The following is a 23,232-nucleotide window of genomic DNA, read 5'->3' as shown; positions in this document are numbered from 1 at the left end:
GCACATATGGTTGGGTTGTGATTTTGGCATTTTCGTGTGTCTTGTGAATAGTATGCCATACAAACCCGTTTGCCACTGAACCTGCATTAACGACGACAGTGGGGCCTCCAGCCTTAGTCAAACGGGTTGGCACGTATGGTTGGGTTGTGATTTTGGCGCTTTCTTTGTATTGCAAATAGTATGCCATACAGACCCGTTTGCCACTGAACCTGCATTAACAACGACAGTGGGGCCTCCAGCCTTAGTCAAACGGGTTGACACGTATGGTCAGGTTGCGATGTTGGCGTTTTCTCGTGATCTTGTTAATAGTATGCAATATAGACCCGTTTGCCACTGTACCTGCATTAACGACCACAGTGGGGTTACAGGCCTTAGTCAAACGGGTCGACAGGTTTCATTTTCTCTTAAAGATCGGAAGGTGACCCTTAGGTACCATATATACCGTCGCAGTGGGCCCTCAATTTGCTAAATCCTCAACTGTGGATAATATAATTATGCCGCAATAGTTAGTCTGTCTGAAACTAAGCTGATTAAACCACATCACTGTGTGACACTTGCATTACATGTGAACGGCCCCTACGCTAATATGATTTTGTTTTTCTCTCCCTGTCTCATCCTCAACCCTGAGGACAATGGGACAAACAGACCCAGTTCCGGTAGATGTGAAAGTCGGCACACCTCTGATCTACTGGTCGTCCCTCAATGTGATGCCCAGCTGATGCCTGACCAACGATCACCGGCAGAACTCGCTTAATCTCCGCTTAATCTCCTTATCCGTTTATATGTGTGTATATACATATATATCTCCCAACGGTTTTTCTCTCCTAGGACTTTTTTTATTTCCTCTGGGTTTTTTTTCTCCTAGGGGTTTTTTTACCCAGGGGAGGCAGCCTTCTTGGGCTTAACTTAGCTTCCTCTTCTAGACGTTACATTAGTAATACGCTCGCTTATAATGTCGAGTCATAGCCGCAGCAAATTTGACTTCTTATGCTATCGTGTATTACGTTGTGCTATCTGTCGTTTTTCTGTGCTTTTACTGCTTCTACTAATGTAAAGCTGCTTTGAAACAATTAAGTATTGTGAAAAGCGCTATATAAATAAAATTGAATTGAATTGAAATATATATATAGTGCCAAGCAGAACAATGAGTCTCTATTTAATGCAGATATACATTAATAGCCAGGCGTGTAGGCTGCTATTAATGTATAATATATATAAATATACGTATGAGTGTGTATATATATATATATAGTGCCAAGCAGTACAATGAGTCTCTTTTTAATGCAGATATACATTAATAGCTAGGCGTGCAGGCTGCTATAAGTAATGTATAAATATATATAAATATACGTATGAGTATATATATATATATATATATATATATATATATATATATATATATATATATATATATATATATCGTCCCCTTGGAATTATAAGGCTCTATCTGACATTTTTGTCAAAATTTAGTTATTCACATATTCTTACTCTGTGACAACTTATTTACATTATGTGATGTTTTTTTTTTAAAGTTATGTACATTTTGGGACGTTTTATTAAAAAAACAAAAAGGTTCTATCTACAAAGTCGATCTCTAACTTGGCTCTATAAGGTTCTATCTGCTTGAGCTAATCAGAGGACCAATCAGAATCAACTTTATGAGATGGTTTCTCGGACAGGGATTAGCTTAAGTCAGAACTAGACCTTAGTTTCATTAGGAAATATTTAACAAACATGCCTTACTAAAAACATTACTTGTGTGCATTTTGAGGCAAAACAAAGGCACTGGTGTATTTTAAGATATGCCACTGCAAGTTGTTTTCAGTTTGGACAGCTCTTACATTTATTTTAGTCTAGGACTAGTCTAATCCCTGTCCGGGAAACCGTCCCTATATGTTGTGTTGCCGGCTTTTTCCTTGACGACAGGAAAAATCACAGACACCCAATATCTGTGAGGATTATTCCGCGCAACGCAAAATCGACAAAAAAAAGATCAACAGCCCCAATTCCTGACAAGTTCACCCTACTATAAAAGCCAGCTTAAGCTGGTGAGTTGGTTTTAGCTGGTATTGCTGGTGTAGCAAGCTGGTCTAGCTGTGTTTTGGTCACTTTTTAATCTTGTCTAGTTGTGTTTTGGTCACTTTTTAAGCTGGTCTAGCTGTGTTTTGGTCACTTTTTAAGTTGGTCTAGCTGACCCACCAGCTTGACCAGCCTTGCCAGGCTGATTGGACCAGCTTACACCAGCTACTGCCACCTTAAACCAGCTAAATCCAGCTACAAGCTTATGCTGTTCTTTGCTGGATTTTTCAGTAGGGGCAGTCTTTTTTTTTAGATCTTGCTGATGAGATTGTTTTCATAGTTAGACACTACACTAGCCAGCAGTGCTAGCTTCTTAGTTCCTGATATTAAGAGGCAAGCACTAAGATAAAAAAAACAGAAAAAAAGAACTAACCTATCCTACCCAAAAAAAAGTGTGTTTACATTAAGTTATGATCGTTATGTCAAAATGTAAACATGTGAAAGGTTGTTAAAGCAGTTACCTCAGTATTAAAATGATTTCAGAATGATTGTAGCCTGTAGCTGCTCAACCGTACTGAAAAATCCAGCAAAGACCAGCATAAGCTGGTAGCTGGTTTTAGCTGGTTTAAGGTGGCAGTAGCTAAGTCCAGCTAGACCAGCTTAAAAAGTGACCAAAACACAGCTAGACCAGCTTACTACACCAGCAATACCTGCTAAAACCAAGCTGGGAGACCTGCTAAAACCAAGTTTTGAGACCAGCTTAAACCAGCTCAGCAGCTTATGTTGGTCTTAGCTGGATTTTTCAGTGGGGAATAGTATAACATGCTAAAACAAAATTGTCTATTTTTGTAATGAACCCGACATATACAGGAGGATGGGAGAGAAACTGAGGCAAAAGAGGGAAGAAGCAATGTTGTAAATGAGCAATGTAAAATCAGACTTTTAGAGATAAAAGTGCTAAAAATAAAAATATAAAATGTCATAGCAAAGATTAAAATGTTACTTTCTAACACATATTGAAAAATTGTTACAACATTAATTTTATATTTAATGTTTAAATAATGTTTTTGCAGATAGAACCTTATAATTCTAAGCGAAAAGTGTTTTTTTAGACCCCTTCCAAAAATCCACATTTAGAAATTTGAAAGGATTTTGATATTGTATATTTAGAATGCATTTAGGGTCCCTGTTATTTTCATGTTTAAAAGAAACTACTTCCCCATGTAAGTTTTCCTATATGTAATGCAAAAACTTTGAAGCTCAATATCTCAAAACTGCCCAGAACGCAGATAGAACCATATAATTCCAAGGGGACGATATATATAGTGCAATGCAGTACAATAAGCCTCTATTCAATGTATACATTAATAGCCAGGCGTATAGGCTGCTATTAGAAATGTATATATATATATACAGGGTGCGATTTGTAAAAAAAACAGAGGGGGGGATATTTTCATAGGCGTCGATTTCGGCAACGGTGGGTACCCACCATATTTCGTCATGAGTCATTTTGTACCCACCATTAGTTTTAACTTTTTTGACTGTTTTCAGTGGTTATGAAGAGCAATATGAGAGAGAAATTTGGTAATCATTGTCCGACCTAACAAAAATCCATTATAATATTATTATTATTTTTTATATATTTCTACTTAAAATATTTCTAATATTCAGAAATGCGCTCCCCACTCACGAGCTCTGATCGGAACAAACCCGAACCTCACTGTCTGCTGAACTTGCGCAGAAACATAAAAATATAACCAGCTTTTCAAAATGGTTTTAAAACTAAACATTTATACTATTTTAGCACAAATTATGAGCTTATTGACGTTTTTTATCATTCTTGACATAATGCGTCTCTGTCCACAGCACATTTCAAAACATTTTAATTCATAAAAATAAATCATGAGAACATGAACTCATCACTGCATTTGCAGGAATTGTAAAATCTTTTTTCTTATTAACTCATGAAGCAGCCTAACACAATATTTTTACTCTAATAGCTTATCTTTCCCCACACATATGAACTTTGATCATGCACAACGAAAAAACATGCAAGAATTAAATCTTGAATGGCAAAACTATATGGCACAACATAGTGTCAACTTAAACATAAATATGAACAATGTATTGATTGCAAAGTTAAACCATTACAGTAGAAACAGTTTTAATGCTGCTTTTAAAGTAATAACATTAACTTTACACCGCGATGCTGAGCTACAGTGAAATGATAGAAAAGTCAGATGCATTATGTGTTAGTCACATTGCCTCATTTGCGCAAACTGGACGCGCCCGCGCCTTGCTAAACGCCTCATCGGCATTTCTCATGTGTAACTTCGGCCATTCATTCTCAGTGGTGTGACTGGGACACTAACTCTGCTTGTCATCATAAACAGATAATCAGATTGTTATGTTTATTCCCGCTTTATTAATATGCGTCTGAATGTGCTGCATTTCATCGTATCGACACACAGCTCCATAACCATCTCGCAAGTGTTGATAGGTGAGGTGTAACCAATCAGATAGCGCCGTGGGCGGGACATTGAGCAAGTCTGCAGAGTGGTGAATACAGAGAGGCTGCGTGGCAGCTGTATCAGAGCCAGCCAAAGTAGCGCATTTTAAAACAAAATTGACTTTAATCAAACCACGGATCCGTGATAAGTTTTGTGATCCGTCTCGCCACTAGTGTAGTAGCACTGATCACTTTGAGGGGGGGATAAAATTATCCCCACCGGGGATAAAAATAATTAAGCAGAGTCAGGGATACATTGACCAGAAAGGGGGAAATCCCACGCATCCCCCCCGGCAAATCGCACCCTGTATATATATATATAGTGCAATGCATAATTATAGAGCAATGTTGGGGGGCGTGCGAGATGCATTGTGCACTGCTTAGTGTGTGTGTGTGTGTGTGTGTGTGTGTGTGTGTGTGTGTGTGTGTGTGTTAGACCTGTTTGAGTCGTGACTCACTCGGATCTTTCACCCGGATCTTTAAATTAACTCATGAGTCGCGAGTCTCTAGTATCATTAACCCGGATCAGTTGAGTCCTACTATAATTCAATGTAAAGCCATAAACAGCGCCACCACACATACAAACCTCTTTCAACATTATTAATGAGACTTCGCTCGCTCTACAGATCCACTCGTAACCGTCTGATCTGCGTGAGAACTGACCCGGGATTTTCACTTAGAACCGGAATCATTGCAAACTCGAGAGACTTGCGGATCCGTGCGAGCCGCGAATTGACCCGAGATTCTCACTCAGAGCCGGAAACATTGCAAACTCGAGAGACCTGCGGATCCGCGCGTGCCGCGAATCGACCCGAGATTCTCACTCAGAGCCGGAAACACTGCGGACTCGAGAGACATGCGAATCTGCAATGTTTCCGGCTCTGACTCGAGAATCTCTCAACTCGTAACCGGCTGATCCGTAACCGGCTGATCCGCGCGAACTGTCTCTCCGGCTCTGACCCATAACGTAGTAGGAAGACTCACTATTTCAGATGTGGTATCGAAGTTTATGAAAAATAAACCCCTTTTCCTTTTCAATGTTTTTAAACTTGACTTAAAAAATTCTATAGATTGTATTTCTGGATTAAAGGGTAAATCAGAATCAAAATGTATGCAATACTTAACTGATTTAACTGATAAATAAAAATAAAAAATATATATATTTCAGATGTGGTATTTTTTAGTCTGCCATGTTGCCAGCTTTACTATGACAGCAGTTTTCTGCAGTGTTTCATGAGTCCCATGGTCTGCAATGTTTCCGGCTCTGAGAATCTTGAGTCGCCGGTTACAAGTGGGTCTGTACTGAGTTTCCTTTAGCAATACTGACTCGAGTGACTCAAGTGACTCACACAACCCGGATCACTTTAGTGAGTGACTCACAATAACCCGGATCCTTAAAAGGAATCGAGTTTGCCAGGCCTAGTGTGAGACAGATCGCTGTGCGAAGCGAGCGGCCACACTCAACACACTTCGCTATACTCGGTCTGTCCCCATTGCTCTGCAGCTCATGTGTAACAGATGCATTTAGTGAGCGGGGTTGAGCATTGTGCGTTGTGCATTGGGTTACGGATCGCTACTCAGTGCGAAGGATCAAACCCGAGGTTATCCTTCCCCCTTTTTTTTGCAGCGCGTGTTTAACGGGCACATTCAGAGTATGGCTGAGTATCCTGCGTAAGAGCTGTATATTGCTATATATATGGTCTCTATTGGCACATAGTTGAAAGAGGACAAGTGCAGAGGGAATGTCAATATACAGGGCACAGAAGTATGTTGTGCTGATTGGTAGCTCGCTGCCCGTCAGCGGCCATTGCACACAACATCTGAAAGCATTAAGCATAGCCAACACATATTCCCGTCGTCACCCGAAACAGATGGGGGGTGTAAATGTGTGTGTGGTGTGTGATGCGGTACCATCACTGATCATACGAAGAGCAATAAATGTAGCATGGATAACAGGCACAAGTATAACTCTCTGTATACGTAACGTTTCTTCTCGTATAATTTTTGCGGCAGCTTAGATACATTAATGGTGTATTGCTGCCCCACTCAGTACGTCAGAAGAATAGCAGGTCCGTGTGTACGTATGAAGCTACACAAAAAGGCTTGCGTAGTGACGTGGCCAAAATGCGCGCGTAGCCGCGCCCACGGCGGGGGATCACGCGGGACAGCCTGAGGCGAGCATAATGTTATGTTAGGCCAGCCGCTGTGCTAGTGGCTGAAACGTGAAAAATCAGCCAGAGCGCACTGTATCACACAAAGAAGCCAAGGAAATAAGTTACATCCATACAACTTGACAGATGGCCATGTCGCAGGTGAAGGTCTTATGAAAGGAGCCGTCTGCACGCTGTGCTCGCACGCGACCGGTCCCGAAGGGGGTCTGTGCATGTTAGCACTGGCCGAAGTGCGTTAAATTACAAAGCAGACACCAGGGTGGGGGTCTAATCATGTAAGGGGAGTGGCCGAAGCGCGCTATAAGTACAGGACAAACATATATATGAGAGGGTATTGCAAAGGTAAATGTACTATGTACATTGTGGAATTTTCTGCACTGCGTAGGTGGGGAAAGGAAGCCTTGTGTCTTTGAATACCCCGGGGGTATGAGGCTAATAGGGCGGGCGTAACGTTACCGTGGAAGCCACACGACGTTCTCCTCAGTTTGACAGCATTGCCACTACCGGCGCTCTGGCGGCGGTGGTTTGCTGCCGAGAACGCAGTTATTCGATATATCTCGTCCATAAGATACACGATCCTTCACTCGAGGAGCGAAGCTCAAAATCCTTGTAAAATTCAGCCGGAACGCGTGTAAGGGACGCGATCCTTGCGTCCCTCACAAGTGCGACGATCTACGGCGAGACGCTTCAGTCACGGTGAAGAGAAAGAATCTGAGTATTTTGCCGCCTAAACAGGCTATATAGTAGCGGAAGTCCCGCCCCTATAAGGCTGTCAGGGGCGGCATTGGCCAGAACACTGGCGTTGTTCAATAAAAGCTTCAGAAACCGGAAGAGGGAGGAGTTTTCCATAGCGTCAGCGGACGCAATGTTGAGTGACCGCTCTCGAAAGGGAACCCACGCGTAGTTAGGGGCGTAACCTTTCAAACACACGCCGAACCCAGTTGACCAATAACAGTTAAGTAGGTCATCTGACAAATCCGAGTACACTAGACATTTTGGGAGGCGGAGACAGGAACTAAATCCGAGCGTTTCCCAGACAGGGAGAAATCAGTGAGGTATGTAAGCAATTTATAAGACTCGCAATGCATTGGTTCAAGTTTTAATAACATGTATGTACTATGGGATATTACAATAACGTGCTAAGGTGCTAATTTATTAGCATAATAGGTGCTCTTTAAGAAATCCCCAATGATAAAATATATGAAGAAAAATATCATTTCAATGAACTAAAATCACATTATTTTAAAATGTTTTAATCAATCATTGGGTGTTTTACTAACAGTTATTTTGGTAAATGATGATGATCAAGTAATATGATATTTTTTTGCTAATAAAAATAGAGCTAAATGGGAAAAAGCATTTACGATGACAAAAATGAGACAATAATAATTGGTTCAAATAATGTATAAAAAAATAAACACATGGTTTTATGTAACAACATTAAAATATTAGGTCTGGTTACCCAGATAGAGTTTAGATCAGGGGTCGGCAACCTAAGGCACGCGTGCCACTGTTTGCACGCTGAGAGAAAATTTACGGCACGCCACGCACATGCTGTATTTTGTACAAAAAAAATATTATTTGTTAAAATAAAGAAATGTTGAAGGTCGTCTTGTATTCGCATGACAACATGTCTTTAATACGTAATCATGATTAAGTTCAAGTACTTTAATATGCTGTATTATGTCACAGCGCTTTGAGGTCACGTGTCAGCGAGTGTGCTGTTTGCGCTCACCGTGGTGCTGAACTTCGAGGTACACAAATGGCGATGCAAAAGAAGGCAAAAATTGACGTTCGGTCATTTCAGCCCTCATGGAGAGATGAATATGGTTTTGTTTTTCAAAAGGATCGTGCAGTATGCACTTTATGTTTAGAAAATGTTGTGTGCCGTACTTCCAGCGTTAAGCGTCATTTTGAAACAAAACACGAGAAATCCTTTAAAGATCAGGGGGATAAGACGGAGTCCATCAGACGTGCTGTATCCAACTATGAGAAGCAAACCAGCAACCTTCATGTCTTTGCTAGACGTAAAAATAATGCTACTGAAGCAAGCTACCAAATTGCTAATTGCATTGCAAAACGCGGAAAGCCGTTCACTGACGGAGAGTACATTAAGGATGCTTTCCTCTCTTGCTCAGAGGTTTTGTTTGATGGCTTACCTAACAAGGAGACTATTATGTCAAGAATCAAAGACATTCCCATGTCAGCCAGAACTGTTCAGCGACGCATAGAAGAAATGGCAGAAAATGTAAATGAGCAACAAACAGCTGGATTGAAGGATGCAATGGTATTTAGTGTTGCACTGGATGAGAGTGTGGACATAAATGACATACCACGTTTGGCAGTCATGGCCAAATATTGTGATTCGAATGTAAGAGAGGAACTGTGCTGCCTAAAAGCAATGACTGACACAACAAAAGGTGAAGACATTGCCAAGGTATTCGTTGAGCATTTTGAGGAGCGTGGGGTTGACGTCAGAAGAATTTTTGCAATTACAACAGACGGAGCCCCTGCCATGGTCGGCAAACAGAAAGGAGCTGTCAGATTAATTGAGGAAAAAGTGGGTCACCCCATAATGAAATTACACTGCATAATACACCAAGAAAACCTCTGTGCAAAAATGTCAAATTCAGATCTTAATGGAGTTATGGCTACAGTTGTGAAGATTGTTAATTTCATTGTTAAGCGATCTTCCCTCACGCACCGACAGTTCCAGTCCCTTCTTGAGGAAATGGACTGTACATACAAAGATATTCCTCTCCACTCGGCGGTAAGATGGCTAAGCTGTGGTAAAGTTTTGGAGAGGTTTGTTGGCTGCTTCGACAGTGTCAAAGCCTTCCTTGCTGAAAAGGGCCAAGTCTACAATGAACTCGACGATGAGACGTGGGTTTTGAAACTTATGTTTCTCGCTGATATCACAGGCCATCTTAACGAGCTAAATCTTCGACTTCAAGGTGCAGAACAAACTATTTTGAACATGTTCGAAACATGGGCTTCCTTTGTTGACAAGCTACCAATTTTCTCAAGGGATATTTCTACCTCAAAATTCCAATATTTCAAACATGTACGGGAGCTTTCCGCGCAGCGCAGCATTAATACGGGTGAGATTTCCAAATACATTTCCGAACTCGAATCAGAATTCAAAACACGATTTGGGGACTTTCGAAAATATGGACCAATGTTCCCCTTTTTGATTAATCCTGAGAGCTTCGATGGACACGAATTCGACGAATCTCTAATCGGGTGGATGGATACACAGGACATGGAAATGCAGCTAATTGAGCTCAAGACTTCAGCACTCTGGATGACAAAATTTGCAGAACTTCGCAAAGAGTTGGAAACCACGGCAGGGAACAACCAAGGATCTTGCATTTTTACTTGCTGGGCATCACTGCCAGAGAAGTTCTGCTGTCTCAAAAGGGTTGCTTTGGCTTTGCTGACGGTTTTCGGGTCGACATACCTCTGCGAGCAAATATTCTCGCACATGAACAGTGTCCTTTCCCCCTCTCGAAATCGCTTGAGCGTTGATCACTCCGAAGCATGCGTGCAACTTAAAGTGACGCACTATACTCCCAAGATAACAGAGCTCAGCAAAGGAAAACAAGACCAGGGCGCACACTAACTGGTATTCAACTGGTTTGTTTGTTATTTATTATTATTTTTTCATTAGCCTGTGCAATTTTGGTATTCTAAAACACATGAAAAAGCAGCAGAACGTGATTTCAAAACTGTTTGTGTTTGTGTTCCATACACTTTCTGCTCTGATTTTTGTTTTTAAGAAATACAAATGTTTTGTATGCATATGTAACAGTTTTAGTTTATTAGAAATCGGTGCAAATTTGTGTTATTAAAATAAAGATGATAACATATGCAACAATGTTCTGGCTATATATAAACAGTTTACATCTGAAAATTACATTGTGTTACATTTAAATGTAAAATTAATGTTGGTATGGCACAGTCATTAACAGGAAAAAATAAAATGGCACGTCATGTCAAAAAGGTTGCCGACCCCTGGTTTAGATGAATCCAGGACTAGGTCTTATTTATATTAGGACGTTTCAGGAGTTTTTAAATATATAACTTACAAAATACTTTACTGGTGTGCATCTTGAGACAAAACAATGGCAGGGAAATATTTTATGGCAAAAATAGAAATAGTTAAATTGATGAGACATTGGCGTATCTAATTCACAGGATATGCAAGCAGTGGGCTTTCATGCATGACAGAGTAAAAGACCACACCATAAAATTCTTATACCTCATATAATACTTAGATATTTACATAGACAGAGTAAACAACTTAGAATTAAACAAAGCTTTTAATGTTTTAATTCAGAACTGTTAGAATTAATCAGCAAAGTATTACCTTTGTGCAAACGGGACAGGCTTCGTTTTATTTTAATACAATTCTTTGTGTGTATTTGGGTTAATGTGGTTTTACTTATTTATTTGTATAATCGAGAATGAAGCCATGAGTAAAGGAAATAGAGTGTGTTAGACCTATTATCAGATCCACCCTCCGGAGCAAAGGGGGCACTAATGCACCTATAAGCTGGATGTCAACCGCCGTTAAAAGAGAATAACAAGACAGGCTTCGTTCGTTGGCAGTGGAGCAGCTAAACGTTTATCGGATGTATGATGGAGCAGAAGCTGCGGTGCTTAAAACTGCTTATGCAGATGTTTAGCTTGTCGTGGTGCTCTTTAGGGCTACTCTGCTGTAGGCACAACAGAAATGAGAGATACCGGGTGTTTTCGACAGGTTTCTGCAGCGGCTTTATGTTTCTTACATTACATGTGTGCCACTAAAACTTTGATGCCCGCTGTTCCGAGTTTTAAACTTTCTTGCAAAATAAACAACGGACCCCATACGCTAACTGTTCTTTACCACGGAGCAAAATCAGGATTAAGTAACCAAATTTCATTAAATGTGCACTTCCCCATAGCTAAAATTCACACTTTTCTCCATTTGCTTATACCTGGTCCACGTACTTTAGCGAACTCCCCGCAAACTTGTGCTTTAGTAGATTCCACTTATTCAGTTTTGCTTGGCACATGACGAACATGTATAAAACAGTTACAATGTCCTTGGCAGGGTTGGTTGGACAACATTTTAAGACCTTTGATAAGCGGATTTAAGACATTTTAATGCTAATTAAGGCCTTATTTTCATACTACAGAATTTAAGACGTTTTAAGACTTTAAGGATCCGCGAACACCCTGCTCCCTGGTATGTTATGCGGACCTGCAGCTTTGCGTTGGTCGACTCTGGATAATGTCCTCCTCACGTCTGGGTCCAGATGTATGAGTCTCGAATGTTGGTGTAACTTAAATCCAGCATGTTTTTACCTCTCGTGGCAAAGTTCACGTGTTGATCAAACTTTGGTGCTACAGTTTTCAGGTTGGTATGATTGAAATCCCCAGCAACAATAAAAAAACGTTGGGGTGGGCCATTTGTTGCCCACTGATGGTGTCATACAGTTCACGCTGCGCCTCGTTAGCATTAGTACTGTCAGGAATATACACCGCCACAACCATGATTGCAGTGAATTCCCGGGGTAAATCAAATGGCCGGCATTTCACCATTAAAAACTCTTGCTGTAGTGGGTAGCGACTACAGAGGTATTTACAATTCAATTTGATTTATATAGCGATTTTCACAATTGTTAATTGTTTCAAAGCAGCTTTACATAAATAGATGTAGGGGAAAACACAGATAAATCGATGGATAATATAAGAAGCAGAATACAGCGGCTAAGAATAAACCGTACAAGCGAGTGTATTAATGATGTAATGTGTACAGGAAAGTGCTAAGTTTTTACCAATGTTGGTTGACTCTCCAGGGGATGAAAAAATCCCTAGGAGATAGACCCTTTTGGAAAACTCCTAGGAGGAGAAAAACCCTTGAGAGAGATACATACATATATATAAACACGATAGAGATATGAAACGGGTAAGTGGATTAAACTGGTTCAGCCGGTGGTCGCTGGTCAGGCATCGGCTGGGCATCACATTAAAGGACAGCTAGTAGATCAGTTGTGTGATGACCTTCTGGAACTGGGTCTGTTTGTCTCATTGTCCTTGGGGTCGAGGACGAGACAGGGAGAGAAACAGAATCCTATCAGCATAGGGGCCGTTCGCATGTAATGCAAGTGTCACACAGTATTGTGTTTTAAAATCCGCTCGGTTCCAGACAGGCTAACTATTGCGGCATAAGTATATTACCCAGATGAGTTATGTGAATGCCTTGTTTTGGACAAACTAACTATTGCGGGATAGGTACATTTACTGGACATTTTATGTTTATGTAAGTTTAGACTTAAAGTGATCGACTGTGTCTGATTCTCGAACATTATTTGGTAAATCGTTCCAGAGCTTAGGGGCCAGATATGAAAAGGATCTGCTGCCTTTAGACACTTTTGAAATTTTAGGATAGTTAAGAGACCAGAATTTTGTGATTGCAGTGTACGTGATGGATTGTATTCTGATAGTAATTCTTTAAGATACGAGGGTGCTAGGCCATTTAAGGCTTTGTAGGTGATTAGTAATATTTTAAATTGTATGCGATATTTAAAGGTGACATAGAATGATTGAACTGGGAATTTATACTTGTGATGTGACATGTAGACACATTTTTTTTGTTTGGGTCTGTAATGCCTTAGAAGCTTCCTAAAACCTTTCTCAGATAGCTCTATTAGGGTGGGTGATTTTAAACAAGTGGTTTTGTACCTATTTGGCTCCCCCTACTGGTTTAACTTGCAATCTCATTACTGATTGGCTGACTTTGCTGCCACTCAAAAAATGTAGCCAATTATTTTAAAGTGGGGGGGCAGTTAGATGCCTGTGATGTCATAAGCATCAGTTTTTCAGATTGGGACGTTTTCTGGCTCACATTTGTAAAAGAGGAATTTCTATGAGACTGAGATGTTAAGCATGTCTAGCAATTTTTGTATGTTCGTGAATGCGGGTAGACTACCATTATTCAACAAAGACAAGGTAAAAATGTTTTTTCATTCTCTGTCCCCTTTAACTGGTAGCCAGTGTAAAGATGCCAGAATTGGACTTATGTGGTTATACTTTTTAGATTGAGTAAGCACTCTTGCACTCTTTTTAACTAGCTGAAGCTTGTTTACCTGATTTGCGTGACATCCCCCGAGGAACGAGTTACAATAGTCTATTCTACAGGTCATGAAAGCATGGATAAGCTTCTTTGTGTCAGATGTAGACAGCATATGGCGTATTTTTGAGATATGTCTAAGATGGAAGAATGCTGTGTGGCAGATGTTGGAGATATGACTATCGAAGGATGAATTGCTGTAGAACACCACAACTAAGTTCTTAACCGTGGAAGATGGTACCACCGTGCAGCCATCTATGGGCAACTTGAAATCTGACATATTATGTTTGGAGCGATTCGGTTCGATAATAAGTATCTCTGTCTTATGTTTAGCATATGGAAGTTATGTGCCATACAGTCCCTAATATCGCATGTGCAGTCTGTTAGCTTAGCAAACTGGTGGGTTTCGCTAGGATGTGACGAGATGTAAAGCTGGGTATCATCCGCATAGCAGTGAAAACTTATGTTATGTTTCCTTATAATGTCTCCTAGAGGTAACATATATAATGAGAATTGGATAGGACCTAAAACTGAACACTGTGGTACGCCGTATTTAACCAGAGAATGATATGACTCTTCCTCATTTACATAAACAAAGTGGTAGCGATTAGTTAGATACGATCTAAACCAGGCTAACGCCTGACCACTGATACCAACATAGTTTTCTAGTTTATTGAGTAAGATTGTGTGATCTATTGTGTCAAAGGCTGCACTAAGGTCTAGTAATATAAAGATCGAGATTTCACCATGATCGGATGTTAAAAGGAGGTCATTTGTAACCCTAAGCTGTGCTGTCTCTGTGCTATGGTGGGACCTGAATCCTGATTGGAACTTTTCAAACATAGTATTATTCACTAAGAATGTGAATAACTGGCTTGTCACTACTTTTTCTAATACCTTAGAAAGAAAAGGGAGGTTTGAGATCGGTCTAAAGTTATTAAGATCTCCCTGGTCAAGGTGTGGTTGTTTAATGAGCGGTCTAATAATGCTAGTTTGAAAGCTGTTGGAACGTATCCTAAGTCTAGTGATGAGTTAAAGATATTTAGTACTGGGTCTGACACTACAGGGAATACCTCTTTAAGTAGTTTGGTGGGAATAGGGTCTAATATACAGGACGATGATTTGGATGATGTTACTAATTTAGAGAGCTCTTCTATTGTAGTAGGTTTAAATGACTCAAGATGTTCGTATGGTAATCTAGTGTTAAGCGCACTATTGGGTAGAGTGGTGGCTGCTTGCATAGCTTCAATGTTTTCCCTAATAACAGTAATTTTGTTAGTAAAGAAGTTCATGAAGTCATTACTATTGTGATGGAGTTTGCTATTGGTTTCTGTTTGTTCCTTGTTTCTAGTCAGTTTCGCCACTGTGCTAAAGAGGAAACGAGGGTTATTATGATTTTCTTTAATATGCGTACTGAGATAGGTAGATCTTGCAGTTTTTATAGCTTGTCTGTAGTGTTGAACACTCTCTTTCTATAATTTTTCTAGCTACCTTTTTAAGGGCTGTGGTATGATGGTCATACCATGGAGCTGGCGTTTTTTCTTTGATTCTCTTTTTCCGAATGGGAGCAACGGCATCCATTGTGCTAGAACAAACATTGTTCAGGTTTTCTATTACAATATCCAGATCTTCATAGTTATCTGCTACATGTTTCAACGGCATAGGGGCCGTTCGCATGTAATGCAAGTGTCATAAAGTATTGTGGTTTAAAATCGGCTCTGTTCCAGACAGGCTAACTATTGAGGCATAAGTATATTACCCAGATGAGTTATGTGAATGCTTTGTTCTGGACAAACAAACTATTGCGGGATAGGTACATTTACTTGACATTTTATGTGAATGCTTTGTTAAAGAAGAATGTCTTAGGGTGTTTTCACACCTAGTTCGTTTGAGCCCTCCAAACGCTCTCAGAGCAGTTCAGGGTGTATATGTGAACAAACCAAGTGATCTCAGACCCCCCTAAAAGGACCCAAAAGCGAACTGAACTCAGACCACGTCTGGAGGTGGTCTGAGTACGGTTCGCTTTTGGGTTCTTTTGTGGTTCGATTTCTTTTTGATATGTGAAATCAATGAGGTCCCGGTCCGTTTCGCGTGTGGTTTTGACATTGTATCAAAATAAACTGCTGCATAGAAAGCTGGGGTCTGAGTTCTTATGAAGTTGTGATGTGAACAAGAAAGGGTCTGAGATCACTTCAGTTCTGAAGAGGACTAAAAAAAGAACTCTGTCACATTCTGAGGTCACATTCAGCTAGTTCCTTTTCTGGTTCACTTTAAGTGAACTGGGTTTGGTTCTTTTAAAATGAACTATATGTGAAAACACCCTTAAGCTTAGACTTAAAGTGATCGACTGTCTGATTCTCAAACATTATTTGGCAAATCATTCCAGAGCTTAGGGGCTAGGTATGAAAAAGATCTACCACCTTTAGACACTTTTGATATTTAGGGATAATTAATTGGCCAGAATTTTGTGATTGCAGTGTACGTGATGGATTGTATTCTGATAGTAATTCTTTAAGATATGAGGGAGCTAGGCCATTTAAAGCTTTGTAGGTGATTAGTAATATTTTAAATTATATGCGATATTTAACTGGTATAATATTTTTTATCCCAAAGTGTCTTACAGTTTTTTTACAATTGCTTATCAAAATGTCAATCAAAATGCTACACTTATTCACCAGGTCATACAGACACACTCCTCACAAGTGCAAACACTAATTGCTTATCTGATCGCTAACCAATCACTGCTTTACTTTACAGTAGTATACGGACTACCGGCACATCCGGGAACTTGACTGTAAATTTCGTCACTGCCCCTTTTTGGGGGAAAAACAAACTAGACTTCTCATAGACTTCCATACAAAATAGCGGAACAAAGCAACGTTCGTGCACAGCCGGCAGGCGTAAATAACTTAAGAAATCACTCAAATTAAACATGTTGAGTAATTGTCTGTCCACCCTGCCTGCTATAGAGCGCGAAAGATACATTAACATATTTAATTTGGTCAATATAAAAACATGTCCCCCTCATTCTCCCAGCGTCAAATTTGTGCAACAAGGCTATCCAGTGATTGCTGGAAAATCACTAAGGCTAGTCAAAAAACGAAGTAAAATCATTCACTGGCTTCCCTGTTGACTCGATGAGGTATGCGTAAATGTCCGGGTAAGACACCTCTGGCCAATAGGGAGCGTTGTTACACAAATTTGACGCTGGGTGAATGAAAGGGACATGTTTTTATATTGACCAAATTAAATGTGTTAATGTAACTTTCACACTCTATGGCAGGCAGTGATTTCTTAAGTTATTTACACCTGTCAGCTGTGTATGAACGTTGCCTTGTTCCGCTATTTTGAATGGAAGTCAATGGAAGGTCTAGTTTGTTTGTCCTCAAAAGTGGGCGTGAACCTGTTCAGAGACATTCTATGACTTTGTGCCGGTTGTGCGTATAGATAAGCCTATAAATAGGTCAAAGGTCAGATTACCTGTTTTGGCTCCCCACTCCCCACAATCTGCACCCCACCCCCCTGCCAATTCCTGGACCAGGACCCCACACACAATTTACTGTATTCTACTGTAAAGAATATACTTTTGGTTTACATGTTTATAGTTTTGTTGTATGCTAATGTATACAACAGTAATATTTGGCCTGATAAATATTTTCTGTTTCTACATTGCATTGGCGTTTCCGGTGTACTTGTTACCCCTCTCAGCAGATTACTTTCACTGTAGAACTGTAGAATTGAAATGTAGATATAAGCTATGAAAGACCAAAGGGCTTTAGATTTAGAACAGCAGTGTTTACATGGTATATCCAAAAATGTATTATTATGAAAGAAGTGTTTGCCATTTGATGCAAATGCTTCATTCTGACGTGTTTATGGCATTTTGAATGCAGTGTTGCATTTTGAAGGAGAAGTGTGCTATTTTGCATTGTGTGTGTGCAGTTTTGAGAATTGTGGGTAGAGTTTTGAGAAAAGGAGACTTAGATTTGAAAATGTGTGTAAGCAATTGGTAAAAACTATAATTGTCATAAACATGGTGTGGCCCTGCATAACATCTTAATAATTTTAAGATTTATTTTCTTTATGCAAATGGAAGTTGTTTATTGTCGATTGATCTAAGAACGAGACTCATTCTGTAATCTCTTTAACAGCTTCAGCCCAGCTTTGGATTGTTGTTTGATATTGATGGAGTCTTGGTTCGAGGAAAGACCCCGATCCCAGCAGCAAAGAGAGCCTTCCAGAAGCTGGTGGATTCAAAAGGGCAGTTTTTGGTTCCCGTCGTCTTTGTCACAAATGCTGGCAACTGTTTACGGCAGAAGAAGGCAGATCAGCTGTCTCACATACTGGGTGTTCATGTAAGTTTTATGTTCTTGGCTGCTTGATTTTGAGGTTAAATTCATATCATTTTATTTATGCATCTCAATGCCTTATACGTCAAGTGCTATAGCAATGTAGCCTTTTATGTATGTAGCATATTACAACTTAAAATTAATTCAAGTTTGTGTATAAATGGTCAATGCCTCTTTGTTTGGTCTCTAGATATTGCAAGATCAAGTCATGATGTCTCACAGCCCTTTGAGGATGTTCAAGAAATACCATGACAAGTGTGTGCTGGTATCTGGACAAGGACCTGTGCTTGACATTGCCAAAAAGTATCCTTCCACATAAAAGTAGTACACAATTCTTCAGTTATCATCTATGTAATTATAGTTTTTGTGTTAGCAGTTTTACCTACAGGTGAAATATATGTACAACCCCAAAACAGAAAAAGTTGGGACACAGTAGAAATTGTGGGTAAAAACTGGAATGGAATAATTTACAAATCTCATAAACTTATATTTTATTCACAGTAGAATATAGATAACATATCAAATGTTGAAAGTAAGATATTTTGAAATGTCATGCCAAATATTGGCTCATTTTGGATTTCATGAGAGCTACACATTCCAAAAAAGTTGGGACAGGTAGCAATAAGAGGCCAGAAAATTTAAATGTACATAAAAGGAACAGCTGGAGGAGGACCAATGTTTAGGAATAGGAATGTTTTCCTATTCTTGTCTAATACAGACTTCTAGTTGCTCAACTGTCCTAGGTCTTCTTTGTCGCATCTTCCTCTTTATGATGCACCAAATCTTTTCTATGGATGAAAGATCTGGACTGCAGGCTGGGCATTTCAGTACTTATATCTTTCTTCTACGCAGTCTTGATGTTGTAATTGATGCAGTATGTGGTCTGGCATTGTCATGTTGGAAAATGCAAGGTCTTCCCTGAAAGAGACGACGTCTGAATGGGATCATATGTATCTAGAACTTGGATAAACCTTTCAGCATTGATGGTGCCTTTCCAGATGTGTAAGCTGTCCATGCCACACACACTCATGCAACCCCAAACCATCAGAGATGCAAGTTTCTGAAAAGATCGCTAATAACAACTTGGGTTGTCATTGTCCTCTTTAGTCCGGATGAAATGGCATCCCAGTTTTTCAAAAAGAACTTCAAATTTTGATTCGTTAGACCACAGAACAGTTTTCCACTTTGCCAAAGTCCATTTTAAATGAGCCTTGCCCAGGGAAAACGCCTGTGCTTCTGGATTATGTTTAGATATGGCTTCTTTTTTGAGCTATAGAGTTTTAGTTGGCAACAGCGAATGACACGGTGGATTGTGTTCACTGACAATGTTTTCTGGAAGTATTCCTGAGCCCATGTTGTGATTTCCATTACAGTAGCATTCCTGTATGTGATGCAGTGCCATCTAAGGGCCCGAAGATCACGTGCATCCAGTATGGTTTTCCGGTCTTGACCCTTACGCACAGAGATTGTTCCAGATTCTCTGAATCTTTGAATGGTATTATGCACTGTAGATGATGATAACTTCAATCTCATTGCAATTTTTCTCTGAGAAAACTCAGAAAACTATTTTTCGCTGCAGCATTGGGGGAATTGGTGATTCTCTGCCCATCTTGACTTCTGAAAGACACTGCCACTCTGAGAGGCTCTTTTTATACCCAATCATGTTGCCAATTGACCTAATAAGTTGCAAATTGATCCTTCAACTGTTCCTTATGTGTACATTTAAATCTTCTGGCCTCTTATTGCTACATGTCCCAACTTTTTTTGGAATGTGTTGCTCTCATGAAATCCAAAATGAGCCAATATCTGGCATGACATCTCAAAACATCTCACTTTCAACATTTGATATGTTATCTATATTCTACTGTGAATAAAATATAAGTTTATGATATTTGTAAATTATTCCATTCCTTTTTTACTCACAATTTCTACTGTGTCCCAACTTTTTCTGTTTTGGGGTTGTACAAGTATGATGGGATTCTTGACAGTGGGCTAAACCGATAGTATTTTAATGAACAGTTTTGGGGCAAACAAATTGTAGGAGCCATTTGATTATGTTGGTTGTGTTGTTTCTTTCACACCAATAGAGGGCACTTAATGTATTTATGGTGTCGAATTATGTGAAGGAGCAAGGTCAAACAAACGTTTTGACCGTCACCGTCGTCACTATATCTAAACTTGAGTAGATAGATGCTTCTTTTATTTTCTTTATTGTTTGTTGCTGTTTAATTTTGGAATCAAAAAAGGGACAAAATAAATAGATTGGAATATCCAACTACACAGCGTTCCAAATTACACATGCCATTTTTGTTTATTTTTCCAATACAGTATATGTACAACCCCAAAACAGAAAAAGTTGGGACACAGTAGAAATTGTGGGTAAAAACTGGAATGGAATAATTTACAAATCTCATAAACTTATATTTTATTCACAGTAGAATATAGATAACATATCAAATGTTGAAAGTAAGATATTTTGAAATGTCATGCCAAATATTGGCTCATTTTGGATTTCATGAGAGCTACACATTCCAAAAAAGTTGGGACAGGTAGCAATAAGAGGCCAGAAAATTTAAATGTACATAAAAGGAACAGCTGGAGGAGGACCAATGTTTAGGAATAGGAATGTTTTCCTATTCTTGTCTAATACAGACTTCTAGTTGCTCAACTGTCTTAGGTCTTCTTTGTCGCATCTTCCTCTTTATGATGCACCAAATCTTTTCTATGGATGAAAGATCTGGACTGCAGGCTGGGTATTTCAGTACTTATATCTTTCTTCTACGCAGTCTTGATGTTGTAATTGATGCAGTATGTGGTCTGGCATTGTCATGTTGGAAAATGCAAGGTCTTCCCTGAAAGAGACGACGTCTGAATGGGATCATATGTATCTAGAACTTGGATAAACCTTTCAGCATTGATGGTGCCTTTCCAGATGTGTAAGCTGTCCATGCCACACACACTCATGCAACCCCAAACCATCAGAGATGCAAGTTTCTGAAAAGATAGCTAATAACAACTTGGGTTGTCATTGTCCTCTTTAGTCCGGATGAAATGGCATCCCAGTTTTTCAAAAAGAACTTCAAATTTTGATTCGTTAGACCACAGAACAGTTTTCCACTTTGCCAAAGTCCATTTTAAATGAGCCTTGCCCAGGGAAAACGCCTGTGCTTCTGGATTATGTTTAGATATGGCTTCTTTTTTGACCTACAGAGTTTTAGCTGGCAACAGCGAATGACACGGTGGATTGTGTTCACTGACAATGTTTTCTGGAAGTATTCCTGAGCCCATGTTGTGATTTCCATTACAGTAGCATTCCTGTATGTGATGCAGTGCCATCTAAGGGCCCGAAGATCACGTGCATCCAGTATGGTTTTCCGGTCTTGACCCTTACGCACAGAGATTGTTCCAGAGTCTCTGAATCTTTGAATGGTATTATGCACTGTAGATGATGATAACTTCAATCTCATTGCAATTTTTCTCTGAGAAACTCAGAAAACTATTTTTCGCTTCAGCATTGGGGGAATTGGTGATTCTCTGCCCATCTTGACTTCTGACAGACACTGCCACTCTGACAGGCTCTTTTTATACCCAATCATGTTGCCAATTGACCTAATAAGTTGCAAATTGGTCTTTCAGCTGTTCCTTGTGTGTGCATTTGGATCTTCTGGCCTCTTATTGCTACATGTCCCAACTTTTTTTGGAATGTGTTGCTCTCATGAAATCCAAAACGTGCCAACATTTGGCATGACATTTCAAAATATCTTACTTTCAACATTTGATATGTTATCTATATTCTACTGTGAATAAAATATAAGTTTATGATATTTGTAAATTATTCCATTCCTTTTTTACTCACAATTTCTACTGTGTCCCAACTTTTTCTGTTTTGGGGTTGTACAAGTATGATGGGATTCTTGACAGTGGGCTAAACCGATAGTATTTTAATGAACAGTTTTGGGGCAAACAAATTGTAGGAGCCATTTGATTATGTTGGTTGTGTTGTTTCTTTCACACCAATAGAGGGCACTTAATGTATTTATGGTGTCGAATTATGTGAAGGAGCAAGGTCAAACAAACTTTTTGACCGTCAACGTCGTCACTATATCTAAACTTGAGTAGATAGATGCTTCTTTTATTTTCTTTATTGTTTGTTGCTGTTTAATTTTGGAATCAAAAAAGGGACAAAATAAATAGATTGGAATATCCAACTACACAGCGTTCCAAATTACACATGCCATTTTTGTTTATTTTTCCAATACAGTCAGTAAGTATACAGATTTTATCTGCATAATAATTTGAAACAGCATATTTTGCTTATTTTTTCTTATTGAAGTGTCTTTTCACTTTTTTTCTCATTTGTATGGAATAACATCGACAGATATATGAAAGTGTGGATGCTATTCCATTTAAATGAGAGGGGAATGAAAGGATGCTTTAATACTTTGAAAAGTAAGAAAAATATGCTGTTTCAAATTATTTTGCAGAATGCAATTTAACCAAATTCTATAATGATATAATGGATTAAAATGATCCAAAAAACAGATATCTGTCAAATGTGCTCCATGGACAGATCAACATTGAAACAACATTATAAGCGAGCGTATTACTAATGTAACGTATAGAAGAGGGTGCTAAGTTAAGCCCAAGAAGGCTGCCTCCCCGGGTTGAAAAACCCCCTAGGAGGCAGCCTTAAACTCTCCCATTCAGTAAACTTGTAAGTATACAAGTATATGTTTTGTTTTTATTTCACTTGAAGACGCTTGTATTGCATCCCTAAGTCGATGTTTCGAATTAAAGTGCTGTCCACATCACAGATCTTTCATTTAATGATGGTCCATGGGCTCTTAACTCTTTCGCCGCCAGCGTTTTTTAAAAAAGTTGTCCAGTCAGCGCCAGCGTTTTTTTATGATTTTCACTCAAGTTTAATGCCTTCCAGAAAATGTTATTTTTTAAATATATAAACATACAATATACCAAATGAAAGAACAGACCCTCTGCTTTCAAAAAAAAAAAAAAAAACGTTTTATACTAACTTCAGTAGTTCTTTTGTAATCAGCATTTGAATAT

At 39.3% G+C, this 23,232-nt stretch overlaps 1 protein-coding gene across 1 annotated transcript in view; it reads left to right on the top strand.

Moving 5' to 3' along the window:
* Nucleotides 1-23,232, top strand: part of LOC129427878 (haloacid dehalogenase-like hydrolase domain-containing 5) — a 134,879-nt gene that overhangs the window by 17,302 nt on the left and 94,345 nt on the right. Inside the window, exons 2-3 of the mRNA XM_055184649.2 lie at nt 17,968-18,171; nt 18,356-18,468. Coding sequence (XP_055040624.2) covers nt 17,968-18,171; nt 18,356-18,468 — 317 coding nt within the window. The remainder of the gene's footprint in view (nt 1-17,967; nt 18,172-18,355; nt 18,469-23,232) is intronic.

Source organism: Misgurnus anguillicaudatus, chromosome 14 (assembly GCF_027580225.2).
Source record: "Misgurnus anguillicaudatus chromosome 14, ASM2758022v2, whole genome shotgun sequence".
In the NCBI taxonomy this organism is placed as follows: Eukaryota; Metazoa; Chordata; class Actinopteri; order Cypriniformes; family Cobitidae; genus Misgurnus; species Misgurnus anguillicaudatus.
Note: the sequence above shows the minus strand (reverse complement) of the source record. Positions and strands in the feature narration are given on the sequence as shown.